This window comes from Terrapene carolina, unplaced genomic scaffold, assembly GCF_002925995.2.
Source record: "Terrapene carolina triunguis isolate 2854851 unplaced genomic scaffold, T_m_triunguis-2.0 Scaffold907, whole genome shotgun sequence".
Taxonomy (NCBI): Eukaryota; Metazoa; Chordata; order Testudines; family Emydidae; genus Terrapene; species Terrapene triunguis.
In genome coordinates, this window is record NW_020665258.1 from 443,948 (window position 1) to 456,814 (window position 12,867).

Sequence of the window (12,867 nt, forward strand, 5' to 3'; positions counted from 1 at the left end):
GGCCCCCGGGGCCAGCCCCAGCCCCAGTAGAGCAGCCAGGGCCGCCAGCCAGCGCAGGGTCCGCATCGCTCCGAGCTGGGGGGGGTTCCCCGCCTCTGGATCCGCCCTCCCCGGCTGGGGGGGGGGAGGGGCTGGCTGTATTTATGAATGAAGCAGGGATGGAGACAGACGCTGTGGGGCGTGGGGAGACCGACCCACAAGTCGCCTTCACTTCCTGTCCCAATCCCAACCCCCCTGGCGGGGTGTTCTGTGCGGCTGGTACCCGCTTGCCCTGCCCCAGAGGTGGCTGCATTTCAGCCCCATTTGAAGCTGTTTTATGCGGCAGTTACCCGGCTGCCCCTCCCCAGAGTCAGCTGCATCTCGGTGCCAGGCGAGGGCTCCTGGTCTCTGCCCTGGCTCCGGCTCTGGGACCCCCTGGGACTCCCTGCGGGGAGATCAGTGACCCCCCACCCCCAGCTGGTATCCATGGTGCCTGTCTCCAAGGAGACGCACCTGCCTGCAGTGGTAGATGCAGCAAACAGCTTCCCATACCCACCCCCCCGCAGGGAGATGGAACCCAGGCGTCCTGGCTCCCAGCCCCCTCTCACACCCACACACCCACCAGCTGTCACCATGGCAACCAGCTCCCTGCACTGATGGACCTGGGATGAGGTTGATGCAGCAGTGGGTTGTCATGGTGACAGGATGGAGCTGGGGGGGATCCCCGGCCCCCCCTTAGTTATGGGGGGCGGGGAAAAGGCTTCATCATCTCCCCCCCAGGAAGCTGAGACCCCCCCCCAAGCTCCCTGCGCAGGATGGGGGGACCCCAGCCCTGGTGACTGGCCGGACCCTGGGTGTGTGAGGGAGCCCCCACTGCCACCCCAGCCCCTCTCTGCCCCATGGGCAGCCCAGGGGAGGGACATAGGGGACCTGGCCAGCCCTCCATGGGGCACCCTTTGCAACACAAGCTGGCCGGAGGCGATAGCGGGGAGCCAGAGCGGCAGGTGCCCCACCGGGGGGGCACGGTGCTGGCATCTCCTGGGCCTGTTGGCTACTGGCGGCTGGCACTGCCCTCGGGCCAACACAAAGGTCTATTTTCACCAAGACAGCGACCTACAGCAAGAGCTCGGCTGGAGAAAGATTCCCCTGGAGCCGTGCTGAATAGCCCAGCACTGGGGGGGAGTGGGGGCTAGTGGTTAGAGCGGGGGGGGGCTTGGCGCCAGGACACCTGGGTTCTCTCCCCACCTCTAGGGGGAGAGTGGGGGCTAGTGGTTAGAGCAGGGGGGCTGCGAGCCAGGACTCCTGGGTTCTCTCCATAGCTCAGGGAGAGGAGTGGGGGCTAGTGGTTAGAGCTGGGAGCGGGGACTGGGAGCCAGGACTCCTGGGTTCTCTCCCCAGTGCAGATACAAACACAGACCCAGGAACTCTGTTAGCTCAATACATGATTTATTTATACACCGGTCCGCCTTGGCTTGCCAGGCAAAGGAATCCAGCAACATCTGCCTCTCCCTGGCACGCAGCCCCTGCTGGCCCCACAGTCCACTCCACTGAGAGGTAGAAACTCAGCCAACAACGTACTGGGGCCGGGAATCCCCCCGTCTGCACAGCGCACGCTGGGCCTGGGTGGTGCCCGCGGGGGCTGTAGGGGCACAGAGACGGCTGGGCTTAGGGCAGCATTATTTTCTTCTTTACCTTCCTTTGGCTGGGCTAAGCTCTGGGCAAGGAATCTGCACCATTTTCCTGGGTCCGTTCTAACCTTAGAAGCAGCAGCAACGTCACACGAGCTGCCCTGACAGAAGACCCAGCGTTGGGGTTTTAACCGAGACCGTTTTCCTCCTCAGTGCTAGCCACGCACGAGAGTCGAAGAGCGATTAACTTTTGAACACTATTAGCTAGAACTAACTGCAACGTTCCCATCATGTCTCTGGAAGGACGGGCAGCTTCGGGCTTTCAACTCAGAGCGGTTTTCTCCAAACTGGTATCCAGGCATTGGAGTAGAATAGCGATCTTTTTTTTTAATATTGACTTATTATGGGGTTTCATAGAATATCAGGGTTGGAAGGGACCTCAGGAGGTATCTAGTCCAACCCCCTGCTCAAAGCAGGACCTAATCCCAACTAAATCATCCCAGCCAGGCCTTTGTCAAGCCTGACCTTAAAAACCTCTAAGGAAGGAGATTCCACCACCTCCCTGGGTAACCCATCCCAGCGCTTCACCACCCTCCTAGTGAAAAAGTTTTTCCTAATATCCAACCTAAACCTCCAACTGCAACTTGAGACCATTACTCCTTGTTCTGTCATCTGGTACCACTGAGAACAGTCTAGATCCATCCTCTTTGGAACCCCCTTTCAGGTAGTTGAAAGCAGCTATCAAATCCCCCCTTTCTCTTCTCTTCTGCAGACTAAACAATCCCAGTTCCCTCAGCCTCTCCTCATACAGTTTGTGCCGAACTGTAGAAATAGCTGCAAAGTTAACACCATCTTCGCTGGAAGACACAGTGAGTTTGAACAATGAGGAGTCTTGTGGCACCTTAGAGACTAACACATTTATTTGGGCATGAGCTTTCGTGGGCTAAAACCCACTTCATCAGTTTGGGGATTTTTAACGCCATGTGTTTTCTGTAACTGTTACTTGAGCATTTGAGTATAAGAAGTATGATTGGTTTTTTTTTACAGCTTTTCTTATTATTGGGTTTTTATTGAACCCCAAAAATATTCTTTCACCCCGTTATTTTTCTCTGAAGGAGCCAGAAATTTTGCAAGGGGCATGTTTCTCCTAACAGTTAGCTGAAGATTTGGGTAGAATAGGGAGGTTTCGATTCTAATGGTCTTTTTACCTTTAAAAAGGGAACAATGTCATGGCATAATATCTCACCCTCCCAGCCGAAACTGGGACCATTTCACTTCTCACCCTGAGCGTTTGCCTCCAAAATCGTCTCCGAGTGGCTGAGTATGATGAACGATTTGATTGTTTTCAATATACGTATTATCGAGCATCTGAACTAAGTTGTTCTTTTCTGTCTCCTCTTCTTTTTAGTGACAATCAGCCCCCGAGCTCCTGTACGCCGCTTTTCATCGGCAGAAAACGATCAGGAACGTGCTGGGAGGAGTCAGAGGCTTTTGAGTTTTAACCCAGACTGGATTTCTCCCAACTGGTATCCAAACATTTGAATTGAAATGCCAGTAATGAATAAACTAACGCCTCCGGCTCCTTGGCAGGCTGGGGTGGTCTCTTCATCCGTGAGCCCCCGCTGTCCAGAGGGCCAGCCAGCCAGACCTGATTTCTAGCCTAAAACTACCACCCAGTCCCCTACGATTTGTTAATAATTAAAAGCAAGAAAAAAACGCATGTGGGTAGCAAAGAAGGGGTCACAAGGGGGCGCGGCTCCCACGGGCTCTTCCTTTCCTTCCACAGGCGGGTCTGACCATGAATCCGAGCCCCCTCCCCCCCCCCCGTCAAGCAGGAGCGGCCAGGCCAAAGCCGGCTCCGTGGGAGGGGACGGGGGGATCCGGCAGATGGCAGAGCTCCGGGACGGGCTCCCCTCAGGACCCCGCGTTACGCCTGTCGCCCAGTAAGGATGTCGTCTCATCGGCACTCCTGCGAGATTCTGCAACGAAAACACAGACGGGGTGAGTCTTCAACCAGCGACCCCACCGATGTGCTGGTAAGCGGGTGGGGACTAGGAGTTAGAGCAGGGGGGGGGCCGGGAGCCAGGACTCCTGGGTTCTCGCCTGGCTCTGGGAGGGGAGTGGGGTCTGGGGGTTAAAGTGGGTGGGCTGGGAGCCAGGACTCCTGGGTTCTCTCCTGGCTGAGGGAGGGGTGTCTAGTGGTTAGAGCAGGCTGAACATTCCCTTCGACCTCTAACAGCGGCAGCCGCACCCCATGGCCATCTCCTGTCTCAGCTGCCGCAGCATCTCCTCCAAATGCCCTCGTGCCTCAGTTTACCTCCCTCATGACCAGCACTGGGGTGGATGATTCTCCAGAGCTGCTGGGCCTGACTAGCTTCATTCCAACCCTGATGTGGCCCAATCACAGATTGGCCAATCGCCGGTTAATTAGTGTCACCGGCCTCCACCCAAGTTTGCAGCTAGTCCAGCCAGTTGCAGGGGAACAGCCGCTGTTCCGTCCAGACACCACCTAACGCCGCCCCAGCCGGTCTGGAGCCGGATCCTGAGCCGGTGTCAGTCTGGAGTGACCCAACTGCCCTCCAGGGAGTCAGGGTGGGATTCGGAGCTCAGACTAACTTGTTCACCTGGCCTCAGTGGGAGCTAAATATCAATTCAAAGGGAAACTGAGGCACTGAGAGGCAAACCAGGGATGGAACCCAGGAGTCCTGGCTCCCAGCCCCACCCCCAGCTCTAACCGCTGGGCCCCCTCCTCTCCCAGAGCCGAGGACTGAACCCAGGAGTCCTGGCTCCCAGTATCCCTGCTCCTCTGCAGATGGGAACGGTCTAGGGCTTGGGAAGAATAGCAGCGCAGTTCTTATTGCATCCAGTAGGGGGCAGTGCAAAGCGCAAGCGTCACTGCAGAGATGGAAACTTAAACCTAAGCGCAATAATATTCTATCCATCCCCATATACGGGCTCGGGCTCTGGATCTAGCCCACCTCCCCCTGGATCCATATCTGTGTGTCTGCCCCATATCCCCATCCATCCGTCCTCCCCCCGGCTCCCCACACGTGTTTTCCCCCCATCCCCCCCCCCACATCCATCCGTCTGTCCTGCCCCCTGGGTCCATATCTGTGTGTCTGCCCCATACCCCCGTCCATCCGTCCTCCTTTCTGGATCCATATCTTTGTGTCTGCCCCACACGCCCCTGTTCCCCGCACCGCAGATACCCACCCAGCCCTCCCAGGTGCCCTGCTCACTCTCCCCCCCGGGTACCTTTCTTCCTCCTGCACAGCCGCTTGATGACGTGCCACATCCATTGCACGAGGAGGCAGAAGCACTTGCACTGGTTGCACATCGCGGGCTCACCTGCGCCTGGGGGAGGGGGGAGAACACCGGGGCCAGTGATCAGGCAGCGCCGGGGCCAGAGTCGCTCCCGCCTGCCTCGCCAATCCCCCGCCGGGCTGGAGTCTGGGGCTCTCGTCACGCCAGGCTCAGACCTCTCGCGCCCCCTCCTGCGCTTGGCCGCACAGCTCGCCTGGGATGGAGGGTCCCGGCTCCGAGCCAGGATCCCGGCGTGACCCCGCCGCACGTTGTCCGGGGAGGGCCCCCTTCACATGGAGATCCGCTCCCACCCCCGGCCGTGCCATTTCCCCAGGGTCGGTGCTGCTGGCAGCTCCTCCTGCTCACCCGTCGTCTCGGCTTCTAGCATAATTAACCGCCCCACCCGCCCGCCTCCACAGCGGCCTGGCAATCCAGCTGCGGTGTGAGCCAGATCCCTGTGCTAACCTGCCCGGCGCCTCCTGGCTAGACCCCGGTCGTCCTGAATCGACGGCCAAACCGGTTTGAGTCCGCGCCGTGAGAAAAACACCACCAGCAGCAGTGAGCTGGCTCCGGATTCACGACAGGGCCGGCCCGGACTCCCCTGACCTCAGCGGGGTCGCTTGGGATTTAAACGGGGGTCGCTGGAACCAGGACCCAGCAGCAACCGCCCCCCGGGCCCCAGGGGCAGCGGGAGATCTGTGACTGATCGCCATTCCCAGAATCCGAGGGACCGCCCTGATCGGGTCGTTTGACGACCTCTCTGTGCCAGGACTTCCCTGAATTAATTCCTGATTCAACAAGAACAGATCCTTCCGAGCCAACTCGACCGAACCACAGCCGGGGCCTCGGGGCCTCTGCCTCGACTCTCGGTAAAGTGTGCCCAGGGTTCATTCCCCTCCCTGTTACACAGTCACACCTCGCTTCCCGTCTGAATTTGGCTGGTGCTGGCGTCCAGCCGTCGGATCGGAAAACTCTCTGGCTGCGAACGTCTGTTCCCCCTTCCAGCCACGCCTAGGGGGGGCTCCTGTCTCCCCGTAACCTGTCTGTGGCGCTACACGGACCGAGCTCCCGGAGTCAGCGTTTCTAGTTCTCCTCGAATAAGGGCTCCCAGAACTGGATCCCAGCCGTGGCCGCACCGGGGCCGAATCCAGATGGTAAATCCCCTCTCGGCTCCTGCTCCAGAGTCCTGTTTACATGGCCCAGGATGGTGTGGGCGCTTTCTCCACCCCCAAATGTTTCCCAGGAGGGAGCCCCCTGGGCCCAGACACTTCTAAGAGCCACCGGGCCACGGGCTGGCGTGGCGTGTCCCCTCCGTTCCCCACCAGAGAGATCCTTACCGATCTCCGGCGTTGTCCCACTCCGGGTGCCTCTCCCTTATCCTCTGGGAACGGCCCCGGGTTTATATACCCGCCTCCCCGCCCTGAGTGCCCAGACCGGCTGGATCCCAGCGGGGCCAAGTCACGGGGTGGGGAGAAGTCGGGGTGTTTTCACAACCACCCCAGAGCAGCCGGTAGGGTTGGTAGCCTGCCAGGTTGTCACTGAAGCCAGCATCCTCCACCTCACCCCTCGCCAGGGATGATTCTTTCTGGGGGTCTAAGGGGGGTGGTGAGATTTGGGGGATGTGGAATTGGGGCAGAACAGATCTGAACCCCCCCCCCCGGCTCCCTTTATGGGATCTGGGCTGATTCCCCATCCCTGCCCCCTCAAGTGAGCTGGGATTTGGGGGGAGCCTTGTCGCTCTAGGGGGGTGTCTGACCCTCTCTCCCTGCCCCCCTGGCATGGGCTAGGATCTGGGGGACCCTGCCCCATGAGGGTGTCTCCACCCCCCATGTGGGAGCCAGGATCTAGGGGACCCTGATCCTCTGAGGGTGTCTGCCCCCCAACCCCAATGTGGGAGCCAGAATCTAGGGGGCCCTGCCTCTATGGAGGTGTCTCCACCCCTTGCCCCCCAAGTGAGTGGGGATCTGGGATGGGAGCGTGAAGCGAAAGCAGACTGACATAACGGAAATCCCGGCGGTGACACGTTGAGGTGCGCGGCACCCCTGCTGGGAGGGGGGTGGGAGGGCCTGGCCAGCGTGTGGGGCAGCCCCCCAGCCCTTCCCTTTGATGGATCTGGCGGATGTGTGGTCGTGCTGTGAGATGTTTGAAGCCTGATGCTGCCAACACAGGGGAAGCGATCTAGGGTCTCAAACCCTGACGGTTTTCCCACCCGGTGGTTACAGGAACTTTAAGCTCGGGAGAGAGGATTGGTGAGTCTCTTTCTCCAACATTCCCTACAACATACCCCACCCTACCATGTCCAGATCCCCTTCCCGTTCAGCCATTAGCACGTTACAAGCCATCATCACCCTGAGGGTTCACCAAAGCGTTTGAGTAGAAACATTCATTTTTAACAGGTTTTCTTCTTCATTTTTTAAGTTAGCCATCAAAATAGTAAAACAAAACTCACTGTTTCTGTCACCTGTTTGTTTTTTACCAGAAGGAACCAGGCATTTTAGAAAAGAAGATTTTTCTCCTAGCTGTTAGCCAAGCCTTTGAGTAGAATACGTATTTTTTACAGTTTTTCTTCCTATTAGATATTTTCCCCTTCGAAATAGCAGGCACATTCCTTCTTCTTTTCACCTGTTGTTTAATTCAGTGGCTTTCAACCTGTGCTCCACAGACCCTTGGGGGTCTCTGCAGACTATGTCCAAGGGGCTCGCGAAAGGTTGTTGTTACCATAGAACAGTTGTTTGGAATCTGTGATCCGCGGACTCCCGGGGGTGCACAGAAAAGGGGTGCGCGGCTCCGTTCGAAATTTTGTAGGGGTCTGTAAATGACAAAAGGTTGAAACCCACTGGGTTAGTTAAAGAAGTTTTTAGAACTAAGCATTTTTCTGCTACCTATCACAAGCATTTGAGTACAACACATGTTAATGTTGATGCAGCTTTTCTGAATAGTGGATTTATTTTTTACCTGAGAAATAGCAGCAACATTCAGTCGTCTCTTTGCCTGTTTTTGAGTTAAAGGTTTCAGCAACGAGTGTTTTTCTCCGAGCTATTAGCCAAGCATTGGAGTATAACACACGTTCATTTTTAGGAAGATTTTCTTACTATTGGATTTTTTGAACCTTAGAAATAGCAGAAGTTTTCAGTCTTCCCCTCACCTGTCTCTTGGTTACAGGTTTCAGAGAAGAGCCCTTTTCTCCGAACTCTTAGACAAGTATTGGAGTATAATAGGGGCCGTGGCAAAGCGAAGGTTTCTCAATTCCCACCAGGGCTGGTAGAGCCGGTCTTGGCTGGCACAGGCGTGGGCATGTGACTTCAGCTTCCCCAGGAGCCATATTGCTCAAGGGATATAAAGTAACGCTGGAATTTCCCCCCCACCTTCCCATCCGGCTCTTCATCAGGCTCTCTCCTGTCATGAGAAACCTGGCTCCGAACGCCCTCCCCCCCTGCTCTAATCACCAGGCCCCACTCCCTGAGCTGGGAAGAGAACCCAGGAGTCAGCCTCCCACTCTAACCGCCAGACCCCACTCCCCTTCCAGAGCCGGGGAGAGAACCCAGGAGTCCTGGCTCCCAGCCCCTCCTGCTCTAACCCACCAGACCCCACTCCCCTCCCAGAGCCGGGGAGAGAACCCAGGAGTCCTGGCTCCCAGCCCTTCCCCCATCCGTGCCCTAGATCCCTATTGATCATGGCCCCCACTGAGCGAGGTGCTGCATGTTCAGGGGCGTGGGGACACGGTGACACCAGCCCCTTCTGGGGGGATTAGACCCATTTGTCCCCCTCCATGCCCCATAATCTCAAAAGGCCAGTTGTCCATTTCCCCGCCCCCCCCTCCCATTCCCTTCAGGAGGCGGGATCCACCAGTGGGAGAGGTTGACGGGCGCTGTGCTGGGCCGGGCCAGCGTTGGGCCCCTTGCAGTGTGATGTGGGGTCCCTCTGGCCCGAACGGTGACCCCACGTGGGGCTGGGGCCAGCCAGGTGTCATTCGGGGGGGGTCGTGCGGAGGCCAGTCTGGGCCCCCACGTTGGGGGCAGGTCAAACCTATCCCTGGCGGGACAGGCCCCGGTGCTGTTTTGGGGCTCGCGGTGGCCCCTGGGAGGCTGCCAGGATGGGGGGAGCTGCATGGAGAGCGGGGGGGCAGGAGCTGGGGGGGTGAGAATGAAATGGGCGGGGACCCCTTTAAGAGCCAGCCTGGGTATTGGGGAGCGGCCCCTTTAAGAACTTGAGTAACAAGCAGCGGCCCCTTTAAGAACGTCTTCTCCCCTCCCACTCGCTTCCGAGTTCGGTCCTAAGCCCTGGGTCACGTGGCGAGGGAGCATCCCCATCCGCCGGAGTCCGCGCCGGAACGGAGCCCCCCCAGTGCGCCTGCGCGGCCCGGGCTCGATCGCTGCTGCCGGGCTCAGGCTGCCCCACGCGCCGCCGGGATGGTGAGTGCGTGACGTCACTGTCCCCGGGAACCCCCGCCGGGGAGGGGATGCAGGGGGAGGGGGGCCATGCTGTGACGGGGGGGCATGGTGGGGAATGGGGCAGCCGGGGGCTATGCGGGGAGCAGGGGGACATCTGGGGGGCGGGAGGGAGACATGCAGGGGGAGAGAGGAGGAGAAGGAGGGGAGGGGGACATGCAGGGGGAGGAGAGGAGGGGAGGGGCACGGTGGGGAAGGGGGGAGCTGGGGGATGTGTGGGGAGCCAGGGGATATGTGGGTGAGGGGTAGAGGGGAGGGGGGCATGCAGGGGGAGGAGAGGAGGGGAGAGGGGCATGCAGGGGGAGGGAGAGGAGGGGCCTTGGGGGGTGGCAAGGGGCACCCAGCGGGTGAGCCGGTCTGAGAGCCGCTGGCGGGGGGAGGAGGCACTGGGGGGCCCCCCAGCTGCGTGCCAGTGAGTCCCTGGGGAGAGGCCCCAGCCCCGCCTGCAGGGAGACGCCCCCTCGCTCAGAGTGGAGGGACCCTGGGGTGCTGACGTGCGCCATCCCCCACTCCCGGCCTGATGGCTGGCCCCAGGGCTTCGGGGGCACTGGCCTGGTGGGGGGTGAACGCTGAGTGGGAGGAGGATGCGGTCAGGGGGTGGCTGGGGGGCTGCAGGGAGGTGATGGTGAGGTGCCCCAGACCAAGGGGGCTGTCGGGGGGTGGGGAGCTGTGATGTCTCTCCATGGGGGTCTCATCTCCCCCCGCCCCATTTCTCGCCAGCTTTTCTATTCATTCTTCAAATCCCTGGTGGGGAAGGACGTGGTGGTGGAGTTAAAAAATGATCTGAGGTGAGTCCTGGTGCACACGGGGATCCCCCATTGCCTGTTAACCCCCCCCGCTCTAACCACTAGGCCCCACTCCCCTCCCAGAGTTGGGGAGAGAACCCAGGAGTCCTGGCTCCCAGGCCCCCCTGCTCTAACCCACTAGACCCCACGCCCCTCCCCAGAGCTGGGGTAGAACCCAGGAGTCCTGGCTCCCAGCTCCTCCCCCCCCCCCACTGTAACCCCTGTGGTAACACCGCTCCCTCTCTGTTGCAGTATCTGTGGGACCCTCCATTCTGTAGATCAGGTAAGAAATTTCCAGGTTATTTTCAGAGCGTGTGTCCCCCTCAGTGCACCTGGCCCAGGAGATTCCCCCACCCTGGGGCCAGATCGGAGCCGGTGCCCTCTGCGCCCCCCCCATCGCACCCCCTGAACCAGCCCATCCCCTGTCCTGCGGCTGGATCGGAGCCGGTGACCCCCCCATCCCACCCCCCGAACCAGCCCGTCCCCTCTCCTGGGGCCGGGTCGGATCTGTTGCCCCCTGCGCCCCCCCATCCAACCCCCTGAACCAGCCCGTGCCCTGTCCTGGGGCCAGGTCGGATCTGTTGCCCCCTGTGCCCCTCCATCCCACCCCCCTGAACCAGCCCGTGCCCTGTCCTGGGGCCGGGTCGGATCTGTTGCCCCCTGCTGGGGCAAGGCCCCCTGTGGACTCCTCTCTTCCCCCAAGCCAGCCAGTCCCTTCCCTGGGGCCAGATTGTAGCCGACGCCCGTACAGGGGACAGGCCCAGTGCCCCATTCCCCCCCCCCCCCCCCCCCCCCCCCGGGCGAGCGGCCCGGGGCCCCCCCCCCCCCCCCCCGCTTTCCCGGCAGAGCGATGCAGAAGGGAGCCCCTTGCCCCCCTCCGTCTGGGTGTTAACCGTCCGCGTGTCTGTCTGTCCTGCCAGTACTTGAACATCAAGCTGACTGATATCAGCGTGACGGATCCAGAGAAGTACCCCCACATGGTAAGGGGTAGAGGGGGCCTTGCTGGCGGGGGGGTGTGGGGAGCGCGGGGGGCAGCGGGGGGGGTCAGATGTGCTGATGGCATTTCTCACAGGGTGGGTCTGGTGTCTGTGTCTCTGTCCCAGCAGGGGGTGGGGCCACAGACACGGGGCGGGGGCTGATCCTCCCAACCAGCAGGGGGGCAGACAGTACCCCCCCGCCTGCTATCAAGGGGTGGGGACACATGTGGGGGTGGGCTCTGACACACCCACCGCTGCCATCAGGGGGCGGGGACACACCCACCCCAGCCAGCAGGGGGCACCGCGCTCCCCCTCACCCCGCTCTCTCTCCCCAGCTGTCGGTGAAGAACTGCTTTATCCGGGGCTCCGTGGTGCGCTACGTGCAGCTGCCGGCGGATGAGGTGGACACGCAGCTGCTGCAGGACGCCGCGCGCAAGGAGGCGCTGCAGCAGAAGCAGTGACCCCCCCCATGTCCCCTCCCTCTCCCTGCTGCAGGGGGTGCAGGGCGGAGACCGGCCCCGCCCGGCTGCTTCCCCGCCGGCCGTGAAATCCCCCCTGCTCGGCAGCTCCTGCCACTACACCATGGGGAAACTGCTGCTCCCAGACGCTTGGGTTCGTGGCTGCTCCCCCTCCTGGCTGGGAGCAGGAGCTGAGCCGCAGTCCGGGAGCCCGGACGCCTGGGTCCACTCTGCTCCCTCCATGCTCCGGGAGTAGGAGCCGAGCCCCTATCCAGGAGCCCGGATGCCTGGGTTCTTCCTTTCCACCCTGCCCTCCCAGGCCCCGGAGGCCTGAGTTTCTCTCTGCAAGCCCAGGCTTCTGGACTCCTGGGTTCGTCTCCGCTTGTGCTCGGGAGGGAACAGGAAGAGCAGAGGGGAACCCAGGCATCTGGGGCCCTGCATGGGGGCTCAGCTTCGACTCAAGAGAATTGGGCGGTGGCTGTGCCCTTTCTAGGACCCGGACACCTGGGTTCACCTCCCTGCCCCCCAGTATCCCCAGATCTAGGACACCTGGGTTCTGTGTGCTCCCCTGAGCTGCTTGTCTCTTGAGATGAATATCGGGGTGGTTCCTAGATTTGTCGTGTTTCCCCCCTTGGGGAAAACATTTTGGGGGGGTCCCTTTAGTTCCAGTCTGAATCTCCCCAGCCCCCTCTATCACCTCCATGGCCAGTTAAGCCTCATTTTTATTTTTAAACTCTTAATTTCTCCCTGTTCTTTAAGGGGGGTGTTTAGTCCCCCCACATCTTTGGGGGGGGCAGGGACTGAGCTTCTGGGGTGCCGTTAACCCCAGCTGGCGAAATCCTGGAAGAGTTGTTGGGTGTTTGAGTTTGGGGGGGGGGGGGGGGGGGTTGGGGTTTTTTTTTAGGGTTTGGGCCGAGGGGGATGAAGGTTTTTTGTATGTTTGATTTGTGGCTTGAAGACTCGGGCGGAATAAAATTTGGAGCCTGGTTACAAACTTTTGTTGTTGTTTATGGTAGGGTCTACAGTCTGCTCCAGCCCAGGGTCCTCTCTTGGCCCAGACGCCCAGGTTCATCTCCGCACCCCCCCCCCCCCCCCCCCCGGCTCATTATAGATGCCGAGCTGCTGTCCGGGCTCCTGGACACTTGGGTTCATTTTTGCTCCTCTCCCCCCCGCTGCCAGAGCAGAAGCTGGGCTCCCCGGTAGGGCCCTGGATGCCTGGGTTGATCCATGTTCTACATGTGGGGAAACTGAGGCACGGAGAGATGCGACTTCCTCACTCTCACAAGCAA

The 12,867-nt window shown here is 60.3% G+C and overlaps 1 protein-coding gene across 1 annotated transcript; it reads left to right on the forward strand.

Annotated features, from left to right (window-relative positions):
• Nucleotides 1-9,241: 9,241 nt before the first annotated feature.
• Nucleotides 9,242-12,440, forward strand: LSM2 (LSM2 homolog, U6 small nuclear RNA and mRNA degradation associated). Its single transcript, XM_026660962.2, has 5 exons — nt 9,242-9,322; nt 10,079-10,146; nt 10,396-10,426; nt 11,064-11,123; nt 11,456-12,440. The coding sequence occupies exons 1-5, from the start codon at nt 9,320-9,322 to the stop codon at nt 11,579-11,581; spliced, it is 288 nt and encodes a 95-aa protein (XP_026516747.1). The 5' UTR covers nt 9,242-9,319; the 3' UTR covers nt 11,582-12,440.
• The last annotated feature ends 427 nt before the right edge of the window (nt 12,441-12,867 follow it).

What these genes read in the sequence shown, in the direction of transcription:
- LSM2 (XM_026660962.2), top strand. An exon ending in GAGTTAAAAAATGATCTGAG is followed by an intron (nt 10,147 to 10,395) that starts GTGAGTCCTGGT and finishes TCTCTGTTGCAG; the next exon opens with TATCTGTGGGACCCTCCATT. An exon ending in CAGAGAAGTACCCCCACATG is followed by an intron (nt 11,124 to 11,455) that starts GTAAGGGGTAGA and finishes CTCTCTCCCCAG; the next exon opens with CTGTCGGTGAAGAACTGCTT.